Source organism: Montipora capricornis, chromosome 14, assembly GCF_036669925.1.
Source record: "Montipora capricornis isolate CH-2021 chromosome 14, ASM3666992v2, whole genome shotgun sequence".
Lineage (NCBI taxonomy): Eukaryota > Metazoa > Cnidaria > Anthozoa > Scleractinia > Acroporidae > Montipora > Montipora capricornis.
Window position 1 is genome coordinate 5854816 of NC_090896.1, and position 17500 is coordinate 5872315.

The 17500-nt window shown below is 40.9% G+C and overlaps 1 protein-coding gene and 1 long non-coding RNA gene across 2 annotated transcripts in view; one reads left to right on the forward strand and one right to left on the reverse strand.

The window, feature by feature from the left end:
• LOC138033490 (uncharacterized) overlaps positions 1-17500 on the forward strand; it is a 60720-nt gene that overhangs the window by 22851 nt on the left and 20369 nt on the right. The gene's annotated exons all lie outside the window — the stretch shown is intronic.
• LOC138033486 (protein jagged-1-like) overlaps positions 5477-17500 on the reverse strand; it is a 21672-nt gene continuing 9648 nt past the window's right edge. Inside the window, exons 5-8 of the mRNA XM_068881229.1 lie at positions 16291-16410; positions 15524-15640; positions 14617-14861; positions 5477-6930 (exon numbers count right to left, since the gene is read on the reverse strand). Coding sequence (XP_068737330.1) covers positions 14665-14861; positions 15524-15640; positions 16291-16410 — 434 coding nt within the window. The 3' untranslated portion in view covers positions 5477-6930; positions 14617-14664. The remainder of the gene's footprint in view (positions 6931-14616; positions 14862-15523; positions 15641-16290; positions 16411-17500) is intronic.

Consider the following 17500-nt stretch of genomic DNA (forward strand, 5'->3'; position numbering starts at 1 on the left):
AACGACGACGGCTACGGCAACGACAACGCCAAAAAGCAGTAATATTATTGGTTAAAAGAATCAAAATGCTCGTGCTGCACGTGCGGCACGCATTTTTAAACATTTCTCTTCTGTACTCGTCAAAACTACTACGTGAAATGACCAAATTTAAGGTTTTGACGACAACGTGGACAAACTACCGTGAATGTTTCAGTCGCACTCTTTACTTCAAATCCGTCCGTACCAATCCAGTTTTAGGACACTTCACTCAGATTAAATAATATAAACAAGATGGAATAATCATGAAATACTTAAAACAGCTCAAAGTTATATTTTGGAGTGACGTTTTCGTCTCCGTAGCTGTCGTGGTTTCTTAAACTCCCTATTGTCGACGAATCGCACACAGTAGAAACATGGACAGGGTAACGTTAACGGTAAGTTGAAATTCCAGTTCCATCTTGTAAACTTTTGACTGATTTTTTTTCCAAGCGATTGCTGTGGGGTTAATTGCAGGCGGTTTCTCGCTTCTTCTCCTCGCCCCCTTCCCCTGGTAGTTGACATCAAATCCGTGCTCGTCACTCGTGATTGGAAATGAGAGGCTTCGAAAATGTTGTGAGCTTGATTGAAGGCGGTTTCTCGCTCCTTCTCCGCTCCCCCTCCCCCTTCGTTTGTTTTTCACGTGCTAATTTACATTCAAAAGATCACTCGAAAGTCAACACCGGTGGAAAGAAGCTTAACAAATTCAACAAACCGCCTGCTGTGCAAGCTAGAAAATGCAATAAATTGAGTAATGATGGATCACCCTGCTAAAACTAATAGACCTTTTTAGTTTTTACCGATACGGCGGCCATTTTGATTTCTATTGTTTCGAATGGCTATTATGGGATGCCCATTTGCCCCCTGAACATCCCATAATGTCTTTCGAAACAATAGAAATCAAAATGGCCACCGTATCTGCAAAAAGGTCTATTGGACACCTTCTCCATAGGAATGTTACATGCATGAGGTTCTGGGATATTCCTGCAATCCTGGCCATTGGGAGGCTCGAGCTCGGTATATGATTATAGATTTTGTATGGGAAAATTAACTTTGAGCTCAGAAATGCTAAAATATGCTGTAAATGTAGAAAAAAACTTCACTTAACCTCTACGTACAGTTGTCCTCGTCTTTTCTGTGCAATCGGAGCGCAAACTGTGTCCGTTTTAGACGGGTTTGTGGCTTACGAATTTTTACGATGTCGACAATCGTCATTTCCCATCATAAGGAGAAGAAAGGCTGGTGACTCGCGGAGATCTCATCCCACAAATTGCTCTCGCATCACAAAGCAACGGACCGAATCTCCACAAAAACACCACATTCTTGAATACGCCCAGATAAATTTCTTATCACGTCAACTCCACTCCGGGATCGCACCGCGATTTTTGAGGGATAAATTCCAAATAATGTTCGGCTTTTTAAATCTTCCCATGCGCTCGCCTCTTGTGTGGCTACGGCCGTTATAGCTTGATGGCGATCGTATTACATTCTGCACTCTCACTGGATAATTTGAAACACTTCGCCAATAAGAGTGCAGAATGTAATATCATCGCCATCAAGCTATAATGGCCGTAGACACACAAAGAGGCGAGCGCATGAGAAGACTATAAGAAGCCGATCATTATTTGGAATTTATCCGTCGAAAATCGCGGCGCTATCCCGAAGTTGAGTTGATGTGATAGGAAATTTATCTGGCCTTAAAGCTGTGGTGTTTTTATGGAGAATCGGTCCGTTGCTTTGTGATGCGAGAGCAATTTGTGGGACGAGATCACCGCGAGTCACCAGCCTTTCTTCTCTTTATGAGGGGAAATGACAACTAACGACATCGTAAAAATGCGTGGGCCACAAACTCGTCTAAAACGGACACAGTTTTCCCTCCGATTTCACAGAGAAGACGAGGCAAACTGTACGTAGAGGGAAGTGAAGTTTATTCCCACATTTACAGCTTATTTTAGCATTTATAAGCTCAAAACTAAACTTAAAAAATTAATTTTCCCATACAAAGTCTATAAATCGTATGCCGAGCTTGGGCTACCTGTGTCCTGGCCAAAACGTTTGGAGAAACAACCAATGCCTCTCCTTTTTTGGTAGATCGCTTCTGAGTTTGATCTGATCCCAACGCATAACTACGGCCCTACGAAGTTTCTCTCCTGCCCAATACATAAGTTTTTTCAAATATTTTACTTCGAAAAGCCAACATGTCCAGTGGAGGTTAATGGAACTGTTATCCCAAACGTTTTGGCGAGGACTGTCGCCTTTGTGTTACGCTCAGTTCCAACAAATATGTGTAGGAAATCGTATGAACGTAATAGACCAATTTCGAAAGATTAAAATTCAGTCGAAAACAAAAGACATCATCTCGAGGCTCTGGGGAATAAACATAAGGGTTTGTATGAGTATATTCCCCAGAGCCTCGCGATGATGCCTTTTGTTTTGGACTGAATTTTAATATATCGAAATTGGTCTATTGCATTTCGTGATTTATGGGAACGAGTGATATTTTGAAAATTCTAAAATTGCACAAGCCGTCATATCCAACAAGTGGGACCATTGTAAGTCCCAAGAAACAATGCTTATGCAAAATTTTGGAAGGGAAAACAAACAGTATTTTGGTATTTTTGAAAGTAGCTTATTTGAAAACTTTCAAAACATCGCGAGTGTCCTTAAATCACCAAATGCACGGGCAAGTTCATAAGATTTTTTGTTCGTCATACACTCAACAAAATTAGTCTATCGCTTTGTTTCCATAGCAACTTCCGTATTGCACTCTATAACTTCTTTTGCACTCTACATTGTTTTCACTCACGTGAACAGTAACCTTGTTTTTCCACCGAAACCAAGGAAAAGAAAACGTTTGCATGATAACAGAGCTCAATTCCCGGAGGATTAGTTGGGTACACCAACATGGACGCTCTTCAATTATTTAGGAACACCAACATGGCCTCCCTGACGCCACGTGAAAACACTCTATAACCTGATTCCAAGTTGGAGTGAGGCCTAACACTACTGTGAAGTTTTTGTACCCAATTATTCCATCAGGGATCAACCCTAGTATTGGAATTGGGCCCACACAAGGACAGAGAAAAACTCTGACCAGGGTGGGATTTAAACGCACGACCTTCGGATTAGATCACCGCTTCTCTACCGACTGAGCTACAAGGCCAGAACGGGAAGTGGCCGTGGGTATGTGAGATGTTATTCACAAGGACAAATTCGGCTCGGCCCATGCCTAATTTTAGGTAATCGCTAGTTGTTGTCCTTCAGTAGTATTTGGAGTAATGATTCCAAGTTCGAACTTGGAATCATTACTCCAAATGCTACTGAAGGACAACAACTAGCGATTACACTCTATAACTTATTTATGCATTACATATAAAATAATCAGGATAGTGCGCGCACTCTCATTGGTCAATAGCTGTGTTTAGATGAGAGTATGGAAACATGACTGTGACATCACACGAATTTTGATTGGTTATGTGTTGTCAGACGCGCGTTTTGATTGGCTGATAGGAAATATGAGCGTGTATCAAGAAAATCTGTTTCAACCATTTCCGTGTTTCCATAGCCTCATCTAAACACTCGGGGCAGTTGGGAGAATTCTCGATAGTTATGCATACATGCCTTCTGTGAGCAAACTCGTATGTTAATCAAACAAACAATGACGTTAGCAAAGATTCCGTCATAGATAGGGCTAGCCCCTTTGACCTTTTCATCCCACGATCGAAACCTTCTTTCTCCCAACGAGTACCATGGAGATCTTTGTTCGGTAGTCATGGGAATTTGGTGTTACATCAAGATAACACCTCTTAAGCTGATAATAATATTCATTCTCAATTCTTGTCTGACTGACCTTTTATTGAAATTGTGAAGAGAGTTTATATACCGATCACTCCTTGGAGTCAAAGGTTTTAAGTGCTTATATGCGGTAATTCCTTTTCCTTTTTCACGGCGAATGGCTCCTATAGCTAACGAACCGTGCGTGTGTTTTTTAAGCGTAACCATGCAGCACTTTCTTCCTATCAAAGTGTACATCAGTGACTCAAATATTTTTCGTTGTTAAGATAAATCTTCCAACCAAAAGCAAACATTTTATTATATCTTGAAGCTTCGATTTTTAGGTGCTCTGCGGGTTACGTAAGGTTGGTCGAGCTCTGATAACCATGGAGATCCCTATTCGTGATTTTATGTCACAAACTGACTTGCAATGTACAATGTCTTTGAAACAGGAATGCAAAGCAGCTTGCAACGTAAAATAGAGCATCCTGTTACATAAAATCGATTAACTTGTGCCGTAAAATGGATCTGAGCACGCGCACTTCGAAACATGTTGGCCTCCAAACCTTATGTGCATGCTCAGTACGGATCCCTCGTAGTGGTCGTCGTCGCCCGATGTAAAGGTCCCTAATGACTACTTGTTCTGTCAACTTTACGTAACTCGTACGACACTCAAAAAGCTAGATTTCAAGGTAAATATGGTGGGACGTCTTTGCTTTCGGTTGGAAGGTTCATGTTATAAACGAACAATAGATGGTTTTCAATCACGTGAAGAGACGGCCATGTTTGTGTACAAAACAATAGCAAATTATGGCACATGTTTTGCATTATAATAGAGTCAAATTCCCAAAAGACTTTTTCCTCTATTGTTCTGTACACAAACATGGCCGCTGTGACGTCAGGTGAAAACCATCTATATTTGAGTTTTTCAAGTTTTGAACAAATGCAGTGCTTTTTCCTCAGTCAACGAGACAGCTGGTATTGAGTCAGCTGGAGTTGAACCCAGTGCTACCCGCATGGTAGTCCGATGCTCAAGCAACTGAGCTAATTGGCTGACATTTGAAGATACGGAGGGAATTTTGACGGCCGAAATACGCTCAAAAATTTCGGAAAATCGAAGAAATGGGTATCAGGGAGAAGCGGAAACGAATGACGGGTTTTGGTTTTTATTTGTTATGCCCTCATTTCTCGACAAAATGCATTCTGTTATTCTACAAAACATTCTCATATTGGTATAACACAGCAAACAAGACATCTTAAAGGGAACCTCCACTAAAACAACAAAATAACTTTAAACCACAGAACATAATGTTTACAATTGGAATTGCTCAATCTTTTTCCAATGAAAACGTTTGTATTCGAGAAAAATAAATTCCAAAAACGCTTATTTTGGCTTTCAAATTTTATGGGCGCCGCCATCTTGAATAATTGTGACGTAACTTGGTTGCCCTATTGTTCTGATACAAAGAGCGATTGTTCTGGAACAATAGGGCAACCAAGTTACGTCACAATTATTCAAGATGGCGGCGCCCGGGAAATTTGAAAACCAAAATAAGCGTTTTTGGAATTTATTTTTCTCGAATACAAACGCTTTCATTGGAAAAAGATTGAGCAATTCCAATTGTAAACATTATGTTCTGTGGTTTAAAGCTATTTTGTTGTTTTAGTGGAGGTTCCCTTTAATGATTTTCTCCCTTTTTATTTAATCCCTTTCACAACGAGCGATGATTACGAAGCCAATATCATATTAAATTCACCAATGAAATACCTATATTTATGTTGCATTCACCTTAACTGACTGCATATTTCTAAGAACAAAACTGAATTGAACCAATGACACAATTAGTGACTTAGAGGAAGATTCAATCGAGTGTCGTAAAACCAAAACCAAAGTAATTACTTTGGCCAATCAAAAAGGACGCAGACAATTCAGTAAACCAATCAAAACTCGAAGTAATTACACGTAACCGAGTGGACACGTTTATTGTTTGTTTATTGTTACACATCAGACTCTGAGGAATACATGAGAACACGCGTGCGCGAGCCACGATTGGTTTTGGTTTCACTTGTGATTGGTTGAAAAAGTGCCGCGACAACTTTGAACCAATCACTGAGTGAAGTAATGCAAAAAGAAAAGCAATACGCTAATTACTTTCGACACTCAATTGGAAACCACTCTATTGATGATGAAACAAACCAATCAAACTCTCTTGATCAATAATCCGCATTTGAATATTTCTATGGAAAAAATGGGCCACACAAATAACACGAAGCAGTGTACAGTTAATGGAGTTTTACATGTCTACCATAGAATGACGACTGTCTCGGCTATTCGGCTTGTGACAAGGATGAAAAGAGCCTTAATCGGACAATTTTTTTTATGTTACGGTATTAGCGGAGGAATTGCAGTGGCTTCAAAAGTTCAATGAAGGCTTTCAAATAAGCTGCGTTCAGGCGTTCTTTTGTCAACTTTTCGCGCCCTCTCTAAAGAAAAGAATACCCTGATCGCAGGTTCGCTTTCAAACAACAAGAAAAAGCACGGCCCAATTACGTACTAAATGTAAAATTCACTCCATGTTTATCTCAGTCAGTCCTTTTTTGTAGGATCTTTGGCTATGCACTTTGTTTGCCGCGATTATCTTTTACAGAGAGACATGTGTCGACCCTTCCTTTAATGATGGTGAATGGCCGTGTTTCATGTTGTGTCATGAAAGTAAGATCGAGATTGGTGTCAATGGCTAATCAGATACAGATACCCCGAACGTTACATGCAACTGAACCCCACAACCCCTTAAAACTACTTCCCAGGAACTTCTCAATGGTTTTCTTACAATGTCACGAGATAAAATGTTTCTACCTCTCTTGGTGTAAAGTTCGGGGTTCCTGCCAGAAAAGTGTTAGCTGTCTGGCCGGGTGGTAGGTCGTAGGTGGAAAGTATTGAGAAGGAATTTGCGTTGCTGATAGCAGAGTCTGCAATGAATAGATCCCAACCCCTTCCAAATGTTGGCCCATTATCGTGGTGAAAATAAATGGAGCCTTGTGAGTGTGTTTGGTTCAATTTAGTTGGTGCAACGTTGGCTGAATTTGCCAAGGAGAACAGGAAGGCTTCTGGATCGTCTACAGGTCCAACTGAAGAACCATCTGAAAAAAAAAACTACATTTTAGATCTGTGGCGGTGAAAAACTGGAAACTAATTGAAAACACACCTCTTGGGGTTTTCTCCTAATTTCACAATTTTTCTCTTCTCTCTTAACAATGATAAAACGACAACAATATATTGCCGGTTTTCACTGTCACACCATCACTTCTCTTTTTTTCCAATGTTGGCCATTTAAGTCGTTTCAATCGATCTTTGTATGACATAACATTGGCATTTGTGCCTAGTGCAAATGTGGAGGCTCGTCTTTGGACTTTTTCTAGAGTAGCGATATCTCTCTTAAGGTGCGGCGACCATACTGGCGAACAATATTCAAGGATTGGCCTAACAAGACTTTTAGACAATTTAGAGAACAAGTCTGGGTATTTTGGTCCAACAGTGCGTCTAACAAAGCCAAGAACGCTTTATCTGTAGGCTCCATGAAGGATTTGACGTGACACTGATAAATACCGAGGTCTTTTGTTTCTGATACTTGGTTCAATTTATTGCCACATATGTAATATTCAGGACATGATGTGTCATTCTTTTTTGAAATTCTCATAGCTTCACACTTGGTTGTATTAAAACTTAGCTGCCATTCAGTGCTCCACTGCTCGAGTGTATTCAAATCGTTCTGTGATATTTGAGTGTCTTCGTGAACGTTCCTTAGTACCGTGTAGACTTTCATATCGTCTGCAAATAATTTGCATTGAGATGTTATGTTCCGAGTTATGTCATTTATATCAATAAGCAACAGTATTGGTGCTAATACCGTTCCCTATGGTACACCACAAAGTACACTTGTCCAGGATGAATAATGTCCCCGAAGTACAACATGCTGGTGGCGGTTTGTCAAGAAACTCCTTACCCATGATAATAGTGGGTCTCTGATGCCATATGCTTGCAGCTTTGATAATAAACGTTCATGTGGGACAGAGTCGATCGCCTTCGAAACATCCAAAAACACAACATCTGTAGGAAGTCCGTTGTTCCTATTTTGAGCCCAGTCATGAAAGACTGTTAAGAGTTGAGACAAAGAAGATCTGCCCTTCATAAATCCAAACTGGTCAGAGGAAAAAATGTTCTTAGATATCCAGAATTCTACTAAATGTTATCTTGCAATTTTCTCTAATACTTTGCATAGAATTGAAGTTAATGAGACTGGGCGGTAGTTTTTACGTTATTTTTAGCGCCTTTCTTGTGTAATGGGATAATATCAGCTTGCTTACAGCAATCCGGTATCTTGCCTAACGAGAACGACAACTTGATGTAGCTAAAGTATCAGCGCAGTTTTTTAGAATCAACGGGTGAATGCCATCCGGCCCAGGAGACTTGCGAGGTTTCATCTCTCTCAGTAACTTGGTGACTACATCAACTGAGCATTGGAGAAATCTAGGACTATCATCGACAATGATCTGTTCAAATGACAGAATATTTTCTAGATTTTCCCGTGTAAAAACCGATGCAAAAAATTTGATCATGCGTTCAGAAATATCGCATTCATCGGTTAGTATGCTTCCATTGTCCACCTTGATAACTGTCAAATCATTAGACCCTTGACGCTTTGAGTTGACGTAGTTCCAAAAGAGTTTATGTTCTTTTTTTGTCACACACGTTGCTTTCTAAATCCTTCAGGTATCCCCACCGGGCCTCATTATACATTTCTTTTTAAGCATGTTGTTTATGTTCTTGTATTTGGACCATAAATCAGTATTATCGCTCGATTTAGCTTTCTTGTAAGAACGCTTCTTTTTACGAGCAAGTTTGACTATATCTTCCGAGATCCATGGGGCGCGGCGATTTTTCCTCTTGTTTTTATTGGGAATACACTGATCAACTGCACTGTCAAATAGATCAACCCATGCATTCCACACTTCATTCATGTCATTTGAAACAAATACACAGTCCCATGGCATGTGTTTGAACAATTCATTCAAGCTTTGTCAAAATTAGAAAACTCTTTTTTAGAAGATTTTCTTTGATAAGGATTTACGTTTGCTTTAAATGTAATAATGTTGTGATCAGATATTGGTCCTCCAATCTCTACGTCCAGAACCATGTCGCAGTTATTGGTTAGAATAAGATCCAGTATATTGTCTCCTCTTGTAGGATGTAGGACCATTTGGTTTAAGAAATTATCAGATAACAGAAATTTCATAATTTAGTGAGTTATTTAAGAATAAATTGTTCTTCCAGTCGATATCTTTGAAGTTGAAATCCCCAAAAAGTATGATATTTGTATGGTGTGGCAAACACTCTAGATTTCTCTAAGTGTTTCCAGGCATTCGGAATCACTAGATGGTGGCCTGTAAAATACTCCAAACACAAACGACTTGTCCTTTGAATAATGAATATGGCGGCCGGAAGCTAACAAAAACATATGTCATCGAGTTTTGCCATAAAAAGCCTGTAGTCCTCTTCTGAAGCTCATAAACCGTGATCTATATAAGTACTTATTCTCATACAAGGACTGTTCATTCAGATTGCGAAATCTCAGCGGTAAGTCACGTTTTTTAACCTACGTGACAGCAATCTCGGCCGCCATTTTAATATCTTGTCAAGCAAAAGCTTAGAAATTCAACCTTGCTTTATCACAAGACGAAAAACCCTATCAAACTGAAAATTTGTAGAAAGATAATCTTCAGCTGTTCTAATAACTAACTAACTAAAATCTCAATAGGATCGATAATTCCTTATTTTTTTAACTTCGATGACATCACGTGAAAACGAAAAAATATAATTACTGGTTATACTTTGTTTAAAGTTCAGATTTATGTTTCCTTTGCTTTTTCCTTTAAGCTAGAATGAAATGTCCAAAGAATGATGAAAGTGGGCCTCTCCAAGTTTTCATGTCGTCTCCGAATAATTTCAAACTGGTCAGCATTTACACGTTATACTTTTTCTTTTTCTTTTCTGCAGAAAATGACAAAGGGTATGTCTTATGAACAAACTAGAACAACTGCAGCGTGCTGAAGTTAGCGTTAATAGAAAACCCTTGATTACATCTGAATCTTACACTGCATAATGTAAATGAGAATTGCTAAAAAAGATCAATAGAAGTAACTATTCTGTACTTTTCATATTAAAAAATAAGCTCAATAATGCACACATTTTGATTGGTTCTCAGTTGTAACCTATTAAAGGACAGATGCATAGCTGACGTCATCATAAAAAACGTTTAATCCTTTTTTACATAAAACATGTAGATTCCATGTTGCCCTGCGCTGGTCTGTTTAGTAATAGATCACAGATGATGTCAAAATGCGGTGAGAACAAGAAATGGGCACACGAGGCGATAGCAACATGGAATGTATTTGTTAAACATTAGCCATTAGCATACTTGAGCTGTTATACCATGCTGTACAAATAGGGAAGCGTTTCTCAGTGTAAAATCAGCTATACTGTTTTTTTTTTGTTTGTTTTGTTTTGTTTTGTTTCTATCTCTGTTTTGTTGAGGGCACAGGTTTTTTTTGCTGAGGGGGTGCACCGGTGAGCCCGAAAAAAAAAATCGTAAGGTGGATTTCCACTGTCGCGAGTTTTTGCGCACCTATGCGTACACGGCGTTATAATTGAATTGGCCTTACGTGCGCAAATAAAATAGAGGCGATGTCCCGCGAATTACATTCTTATTGCACTTGTTCGTTACTGTGTGACATAACGCCCGATAAACGTCACTAAAGTCAAAACTCAACTCTTTCAAAAAAGCCCAAAATATCACGTGTTCTGGTGACGTCAGGGTTAACGCAACATGCAAGAGCGGAAAGCACATCTCCGCCCCCAGTCGAGAAACTATGTGGAGACGATTACAGAAATGAATCTAAACTTCCGCCTCTTCTAAGAAACAACGTTTGTTATTGGTCTTCTGAATTCTCCACTTCGAGTACGCAACTGCTCGGACTCTTCCATCTTGTCCAGGGTGAGTAGACACGACCCTGCCCAACGGACGTATGCCACGTTGCTGATTCGGTTCAGATACGAGTAAAACATCTCCCACTTTCAGATTCTGTCTGTTCTCGCTCCACTTCTTTCTCTCCGTCAGGGTAGTAAGATGTTCTTTGGTGAAACGTCTCCATAAGAAATTTGCTAGCACTTGGGACTTGTCGCCACAGTTTTGTGGAGTTTACCACTCTGTTAGTAACAACGGCATCTTCATAACTCGGATTTGCACGCAGAAGCAATAGGTGGTTTGGAGTGAGTGCTTCTATATCTCCTGCATCAGAAGATACATGGGTGATTGGTCGACTGTTGGGAATTTCCTCTATCCCAACCAGAGAGGTCCTCGGAGCTTCTTTCGTGACGACTTTCTTTCAGCACCGCTTTCATCGTTTTCTTCGTGCACTGTACAAGTCTTTCCCACGCACCGCCAAAGTGCGGAGCACTTGGTGGCTGAAAGTTCCAATCGATCTCTTTTGGTGCGCAAAAGTTTTGTATTCTCTGCTCATCCATTTGCTTGAGACATTTCGGCAACTCATCGTTGTCTCCAACAAAGTTTGTACCATTATCACTGAACAGTCTTTGAGGTCGTCCACGTCGTGCTATGAATCTTTTCAATGCTATAATGAAGTGATCTGTTGAAAGATTATCCACCAACTAGAGATGGCAAGCTCTTGTACTCATGCAAGCAAACAAACAAAAAGCCATAAACTTTGACCTCACTACGCCTCTCTTTAACTAGCGGTGGTCCAAAAACGTCAGCTCCAGTGTTCCTGAATACCATTCCTACTTCAAGTCTACACTCAGGCAGATTTTCCCGTTTTCTGATCGAGGGGCTTCACTGTCTTGCGGTAACAATAATTCCACTTAAAATTTGCACTCCACAGGGCCCGGCGACCATGAATGATCCAATACTCTTGTCTAATTTGATTCAACAGGCACTCTGTCGGTAGGTAATTCTTAGCAGATCTCAGCTCCGGTACTGCTCGCGGTCCAGTCAGACTCTCTTCTTTCTTTGTTCGCTTGTTGTTTAAAGACCTTTTCACGCATGCAACAACTCTTCTCATGTTTTTTGGGTACGGCACGGTAAATTTTTTGTGTGTAAGCAGAACAAAGAGAAGGCATATCAGGCACCTATGCCAGAAATTATAAGGTGCCGAGCACATCTCTGAAGGTGTTCTCAGCACTCCAAATATTGGCACCGTGTCACGATTTTAGAGTGATGTCTTGCCATCTTTGTGCTTGTGTAAAAGGGGTGTAAGTTCTTCAGGTGGCTATACTGGTACTTAATTGTTGACCACTTCAGCCTCTGATTGGAATCAATCAGGTTTGGCACTGTCTTCACGTCTAGTAATAGGTACCTTACTTCCTCTTTTCCAACTCGAGCAACATGATACTTCTTGATATGCTGAGAGGTGAATACTTTCTGAGAATTGACACCCTGAATTTCAAGATCCATCTCTTTGCCTTTGAGTCCCAATGTCAAAGCCAAGCTCTCATTCAGAAGGGTAGTATTACAACCCAAGTCACGCAGGGCCACTACTGGCTGTTCACCCTTCTCCCCAAACACCGGTAATACCTCTACCTAAGCACGACCACCAGCTTCACAACCTGAGCAAACTGAATACCTATACTGCTGATGCATCTCTTGCATCTGGCTTGAGGTAACCTCACTCTCCTGAGGAACAGTGACCGAAGATCTCGCACTGTCTGACATTCTCACTGATCCTTGTTTTGCTCTTATGCGTTCCATCAGCTTCAAGACAACCTCATGAAGAAGTGTGTGGTGACGCATTTCACAACCCTCAACCTTACATCTGACTCTACTTCGACATTTCCTCAGACGATGGCCTGGTGATAAACAGGATAGACAAAGCTTTTGCTCATCTACAACTTTTTTCCCTCTCACTCCCTGACATTGTCTCGAACACTTTGGACTCCTCCCTCAACTCAACATCCACGCACACACTCTTCTTCATAGATAACCGACTGATTAATGAATGTTTTAGTTAGTGGAGAGAAACCCCTTTTTTTAAGCGGATGCTTCTGAAAACACCAATAAAGACAGCCACAAAGGTTACTAGGTTATCTGCTGCCTCATGTATCACTATTAAACAACCAACTTTACTTTGATCCAGCACAGTTACTTTTGATCCATGGCAGAGGTTTCTTTTTCCGTACTCGTCAGCCCAGCGAACGTAAAAAGAAAAGACACCTCTGCTAGCGGGGAAAATCTTGGTACACTCGGCTTCACAATTTTCACAAATACTCCATTGACAAGGGTGGGTTTCCTGTGGTATGATTTTCATTTGTTCATCGCTCACTGAACTTTCTCTACTTAATCCTGCCCTGTTAATTCCTTTGGATTGGTCAAATGTAACTTCGAAGCGATTTGTTCGCGATCTTCAGTAATCTGAGCATTAGGAGCGGAATCCACGCCTAAGCGAAAGACTCAATCATTTACACTATCAAGTGGTAATTTACGAAGTTCTTCATCGATGATGTTCTCATTGTCTGACCCGAAATCCTCTTTGGAAAGAGCTCCCTCGTATTCACACTCTAATCTCAATTCTTCGGCTCTCTTCCTAAGTGCCAACTCCGTGGCACGTCGCTCTGCCTCGACGCGTAGTTTAATTTCCTCCTCGCAGTTGTCCTCGGCTATTTTTAGCTCAAGCGCGAGCTTCTCAGCTTGTAATTTCTTTATCAAAATTGAACTATTACTTGACTTGGTTCATGCACTAGACTCTTTGGACGTAAAAAAGATCGGTGTTTGTTCTCTCGGCTCGTCTTCGCAACTCATTTTCGACGAATTTCCCAGATGTAAATATACAAAATGAAGGTTGTCGTTCTTGACACTTCGCGTAGAATTACAGTAAACACGTTTGGCTGTTTTCGCTTTACTCACATGTGTCGCCGTATTTCCAGAAAAATGTTCACGATTAACATTCTTATTGCACTGGCTCGTTACTGTATAACTCAGCGTCCGATAAACTTCACTAAAGTTAAAAAAAAAAAAAAAGATCGCGTGTTCTTATCCCGTCAGGGTTAAAGCAGCATGCAAGAGCGGAAGGCACAGTAGACTGCGAGCAGTCTCTCTTTTGTTCCAAAATCATTGGCACGAACGTGTACGGTGAACTTTCAAAATGACTGAAGCAGCAGGTCGCAAATACTGCGGGCGTCGGGCGTTTGTTGCGCGCTTACCAATGACCGCAGTATTTGCGACCCGCTGTTGCAGCCATTTTAAAAGTTCAACGTACGCTTTCATTTCAACGATTTTAGAGCAAACGAGAGACTGCTCTCAGTCTAAAGGCACAGACAATGTATGAATAGCCACGCGTAAACATGAAAGTTAAGGAAAGTTCATCTTTCACGTTTACACGTGACTTCTGATACATCTTTGCGAAATTCTGTTTGTCGAAGCCAAGAAAGTATTACTAAACACCACAGTGATAAGGAAAAACCTAATTTGCTTTTACTTCCAATACACACATGAACATGCTACTGCAAACTAGTTTCGTCTTCAGATCTCGTCACATGGCTACCAACTGACTAACTCTGTAGACGAAACTAGTTTTGCAGTAGCATTTTCATGTGTGCGTTAGAAGTAAAATGCAAATTAGGTTTTTCCTTATCACTATGGTACTCATACATCGTCTCTTTTTTTACCCACGTAAAGCCAAGAGACGTTTACGTACGCATAGGCGCGTAGGAATGTTGCGACAATGGAATGTTGCAAACATAATGTTACCATCACTTACCCCAAGATTTGTTGGTGAATCCACCAAATATGTAGCTTTGCACCTTCACTATGACAACAGTTGGCCCTTTTCATCACAGTTGGCGTGGAAGGTGGAAGCGCGCCAGCCATGTTGAGTCGCTCGCCAGCAGAGTTTCCAGTGACTATCGTTGTGTGTGACGGGCTTTAACCACTCCCCCAACTTGGCCAAGTATTCTGGATTGTCTCCAATGATGGCAGACTTTTCTATCCCCTTAGGACCCTTTACTGGTGAAAATATGAAAAAAAAGAAAGCCGTTCCGTAAAAAGTGCATACTTTGAAATGTGTAAAACTATTAGCTATGACCGCGCACCGGTGGCTCAGTTGGTTGAGCACCGGGCTGTCACGCGGGAGGTCGTGAGTTCAACTCCGGCCGGACCAACACTCAGGGTCTTTAAATAACTGAGGAAAAAGTGCTGCCTTTGTAATTACATCTGCAAATGGTTAGACTCTAGTCTTCTCGGATAAGGACGATAAGCCGGAGGTCCCGTCTCACAACCCTTCAATGTTCATAATCCTCTGGGACGTAAAAGAACCCGCACACTTGTCGCAAAGAGTAGGGCATGTGGTTCCCGGTGTTGTGGTCTGTCTTCTGTCGTATATCATGGTTGGGAGGGTAAAAAGGGCGCACTTAATTTGGAGCCTCGCTCTGTTGTGCGACCCCCACCACAGCCTGTTTCTCTGTTGTGATGAAAGTGATTAAATAGACTTATGATGACTTAGTAGACAAGTCAAAGTAAAAAGAGAAATTCTTTCTGTTAACGCGTCTTGACAAACGTACATGTTACTAGTGCGCTCAATGGCGTGGACTCCGTGCAGTAGTCGATAATTATTTAATTGCCATTTATATGCGTGGTGATAAATAGGAACTGATATAAACTCTACTCACGCTGGCAAGTTTCTCCTGTCCAACCGCTCTCACAATGGCAAGTGAAGTTTCCGTCGGCTTCGTAATTGGTGCAGTTTCCACCATTAAAGCATGGGCTGGAATCGCACGGCTTTATCTCTGAAAAACGAATGCCAATACAAACAATTTTTTTTTTACTTTGCAACACTTTAAAAGGCAGGAAAGGAAATGGGGCAAATTTGCAATTAAGCCGCTCGGTTTTCACCTTTTTTATGAAAAAAGTCAAAACAGCCATTCTAAGTACGAAATGCAAGGCCACCCTCTTCCACAGACAGGAGGTCTTATGGACTTTTCATGTCTCCACCTCTCTCTCTCTCTCTCTCCCTCCCCCTCTTTCTCTCTTTAATTTAGAAGTTTGTATACTACGTATGTGATCCGCGAACTATGTTGCCTTGTTTGTTTGATGGACTTGATTTTCTGGCCCCAGTTGTTCAAACGATGGATAGTGCTATCCGCCGGATAAATCACTATCCACTGGATAACTCAATCGGTTTTGCTAGTGTTTATCCGCTGGATAGTGATTTATCCGGTGGATAGCGCTATCCGTCGTTTGAACAACTGGGGCCTGATGGACAGAACTTCGTTAACCTCGAATTTACCCTTGCGTTCTTCTCTACCAATATAACCGCTTTGACTTCTCTTTTTTTATTAGTTCCCCAAAACATCAAGTGACTAATGGGCACGCAAGGCGTGCATAATAAAACTGTCAGCATTAGTCGCGATAGTACCTTTATTAGACTGGAGTTTACCTGAGCAGTTTCTTCCGTCTCCTACATATCCTTTTGTGCAAGTGCAAATGTAAGATCGCCTGGTATTCGTACAGGTGGCATTCACGTGGCACTCGTTTTCAGATGAACATTCGTCAATGTCTGGAAAAAAATGAACACAACGAATGGAACTCTCTGACTGCACTTTTAAAGTTTTATTCCAAACAAAACAACATAGCGCCCACAAGGAAGTAGACGTGTGCTAAAACATCACGTGATTAATTGGCAAACAAACCGTGCAAAACAAAACTGTCAGCATCAGTCGCGATAATACTTTCATTAGACTGGACTTTACCTGAGCAGTTTCTTCCGTCTCCTCCATATCCTTTTTTGCAAGTGCAATTGTAAGATCCTATGGTATTCGTACATGTGGCATTCACGTGACACTCATTTTCAGATGAACACTCGTCAATATCTGGAACGAAATGAACACCAAAAAGCGAACTCGACGAATGCACGTCAAAGAAAACAATATGGCGACGAGAACAAGGTCAACGTGCGCGAAAACGTCAAATGATTAATAAGGCTCGCAAAACAAAACTGTCAGCATCAGTCGCGATAATACCTTCATTAGACGTTTTGGACTTACCTGCACAGTTTCTTCCGTCTCCTTGATATCCACTATTGCAAGTGCAATTGTAAGATCCTATGGTATTCGTACATGTGGCATTCACGTGACACTCGTTTTCAGATGAACACTCGTCAATATCTAGAACGAAATGAACACCAAAAAGCGAACTCGACGAATGCAAGTCAAAGAAAACAATATGGCGACGAGAACAAGGTCAACGTGCGCGAAAACGTCAAATGATTAATAAGGCTCGCAAAACAAAACTGTCAGCATCAGTCGCGATAATACCTTCTGTTACGAGTTCGAATGTTTTGAGGAAAGGTAGCTTGCAAACTAAACTGAACGCAGGGTTGTCGGAACAACAACAAGAAGATTTATTCCAAAATGAACGTAGTTTCCACGAAGTAAAACTCTGAACAACACGTACTCAATAAACTTACACGGCCTCCGCCAACTTGAGTAAACACAGCTTCTGTCACACTTGACTAAACACGGCCAACGCCAACTCTCTTCGCTTGTGAAAAACTAGTTAGAAAAACACTCCGCTCGGACTCGTCTACTTATATACTCTGACAATAAACTTCTAGAACTTTATAAAATAGTAATCGGTCTAATTATAGG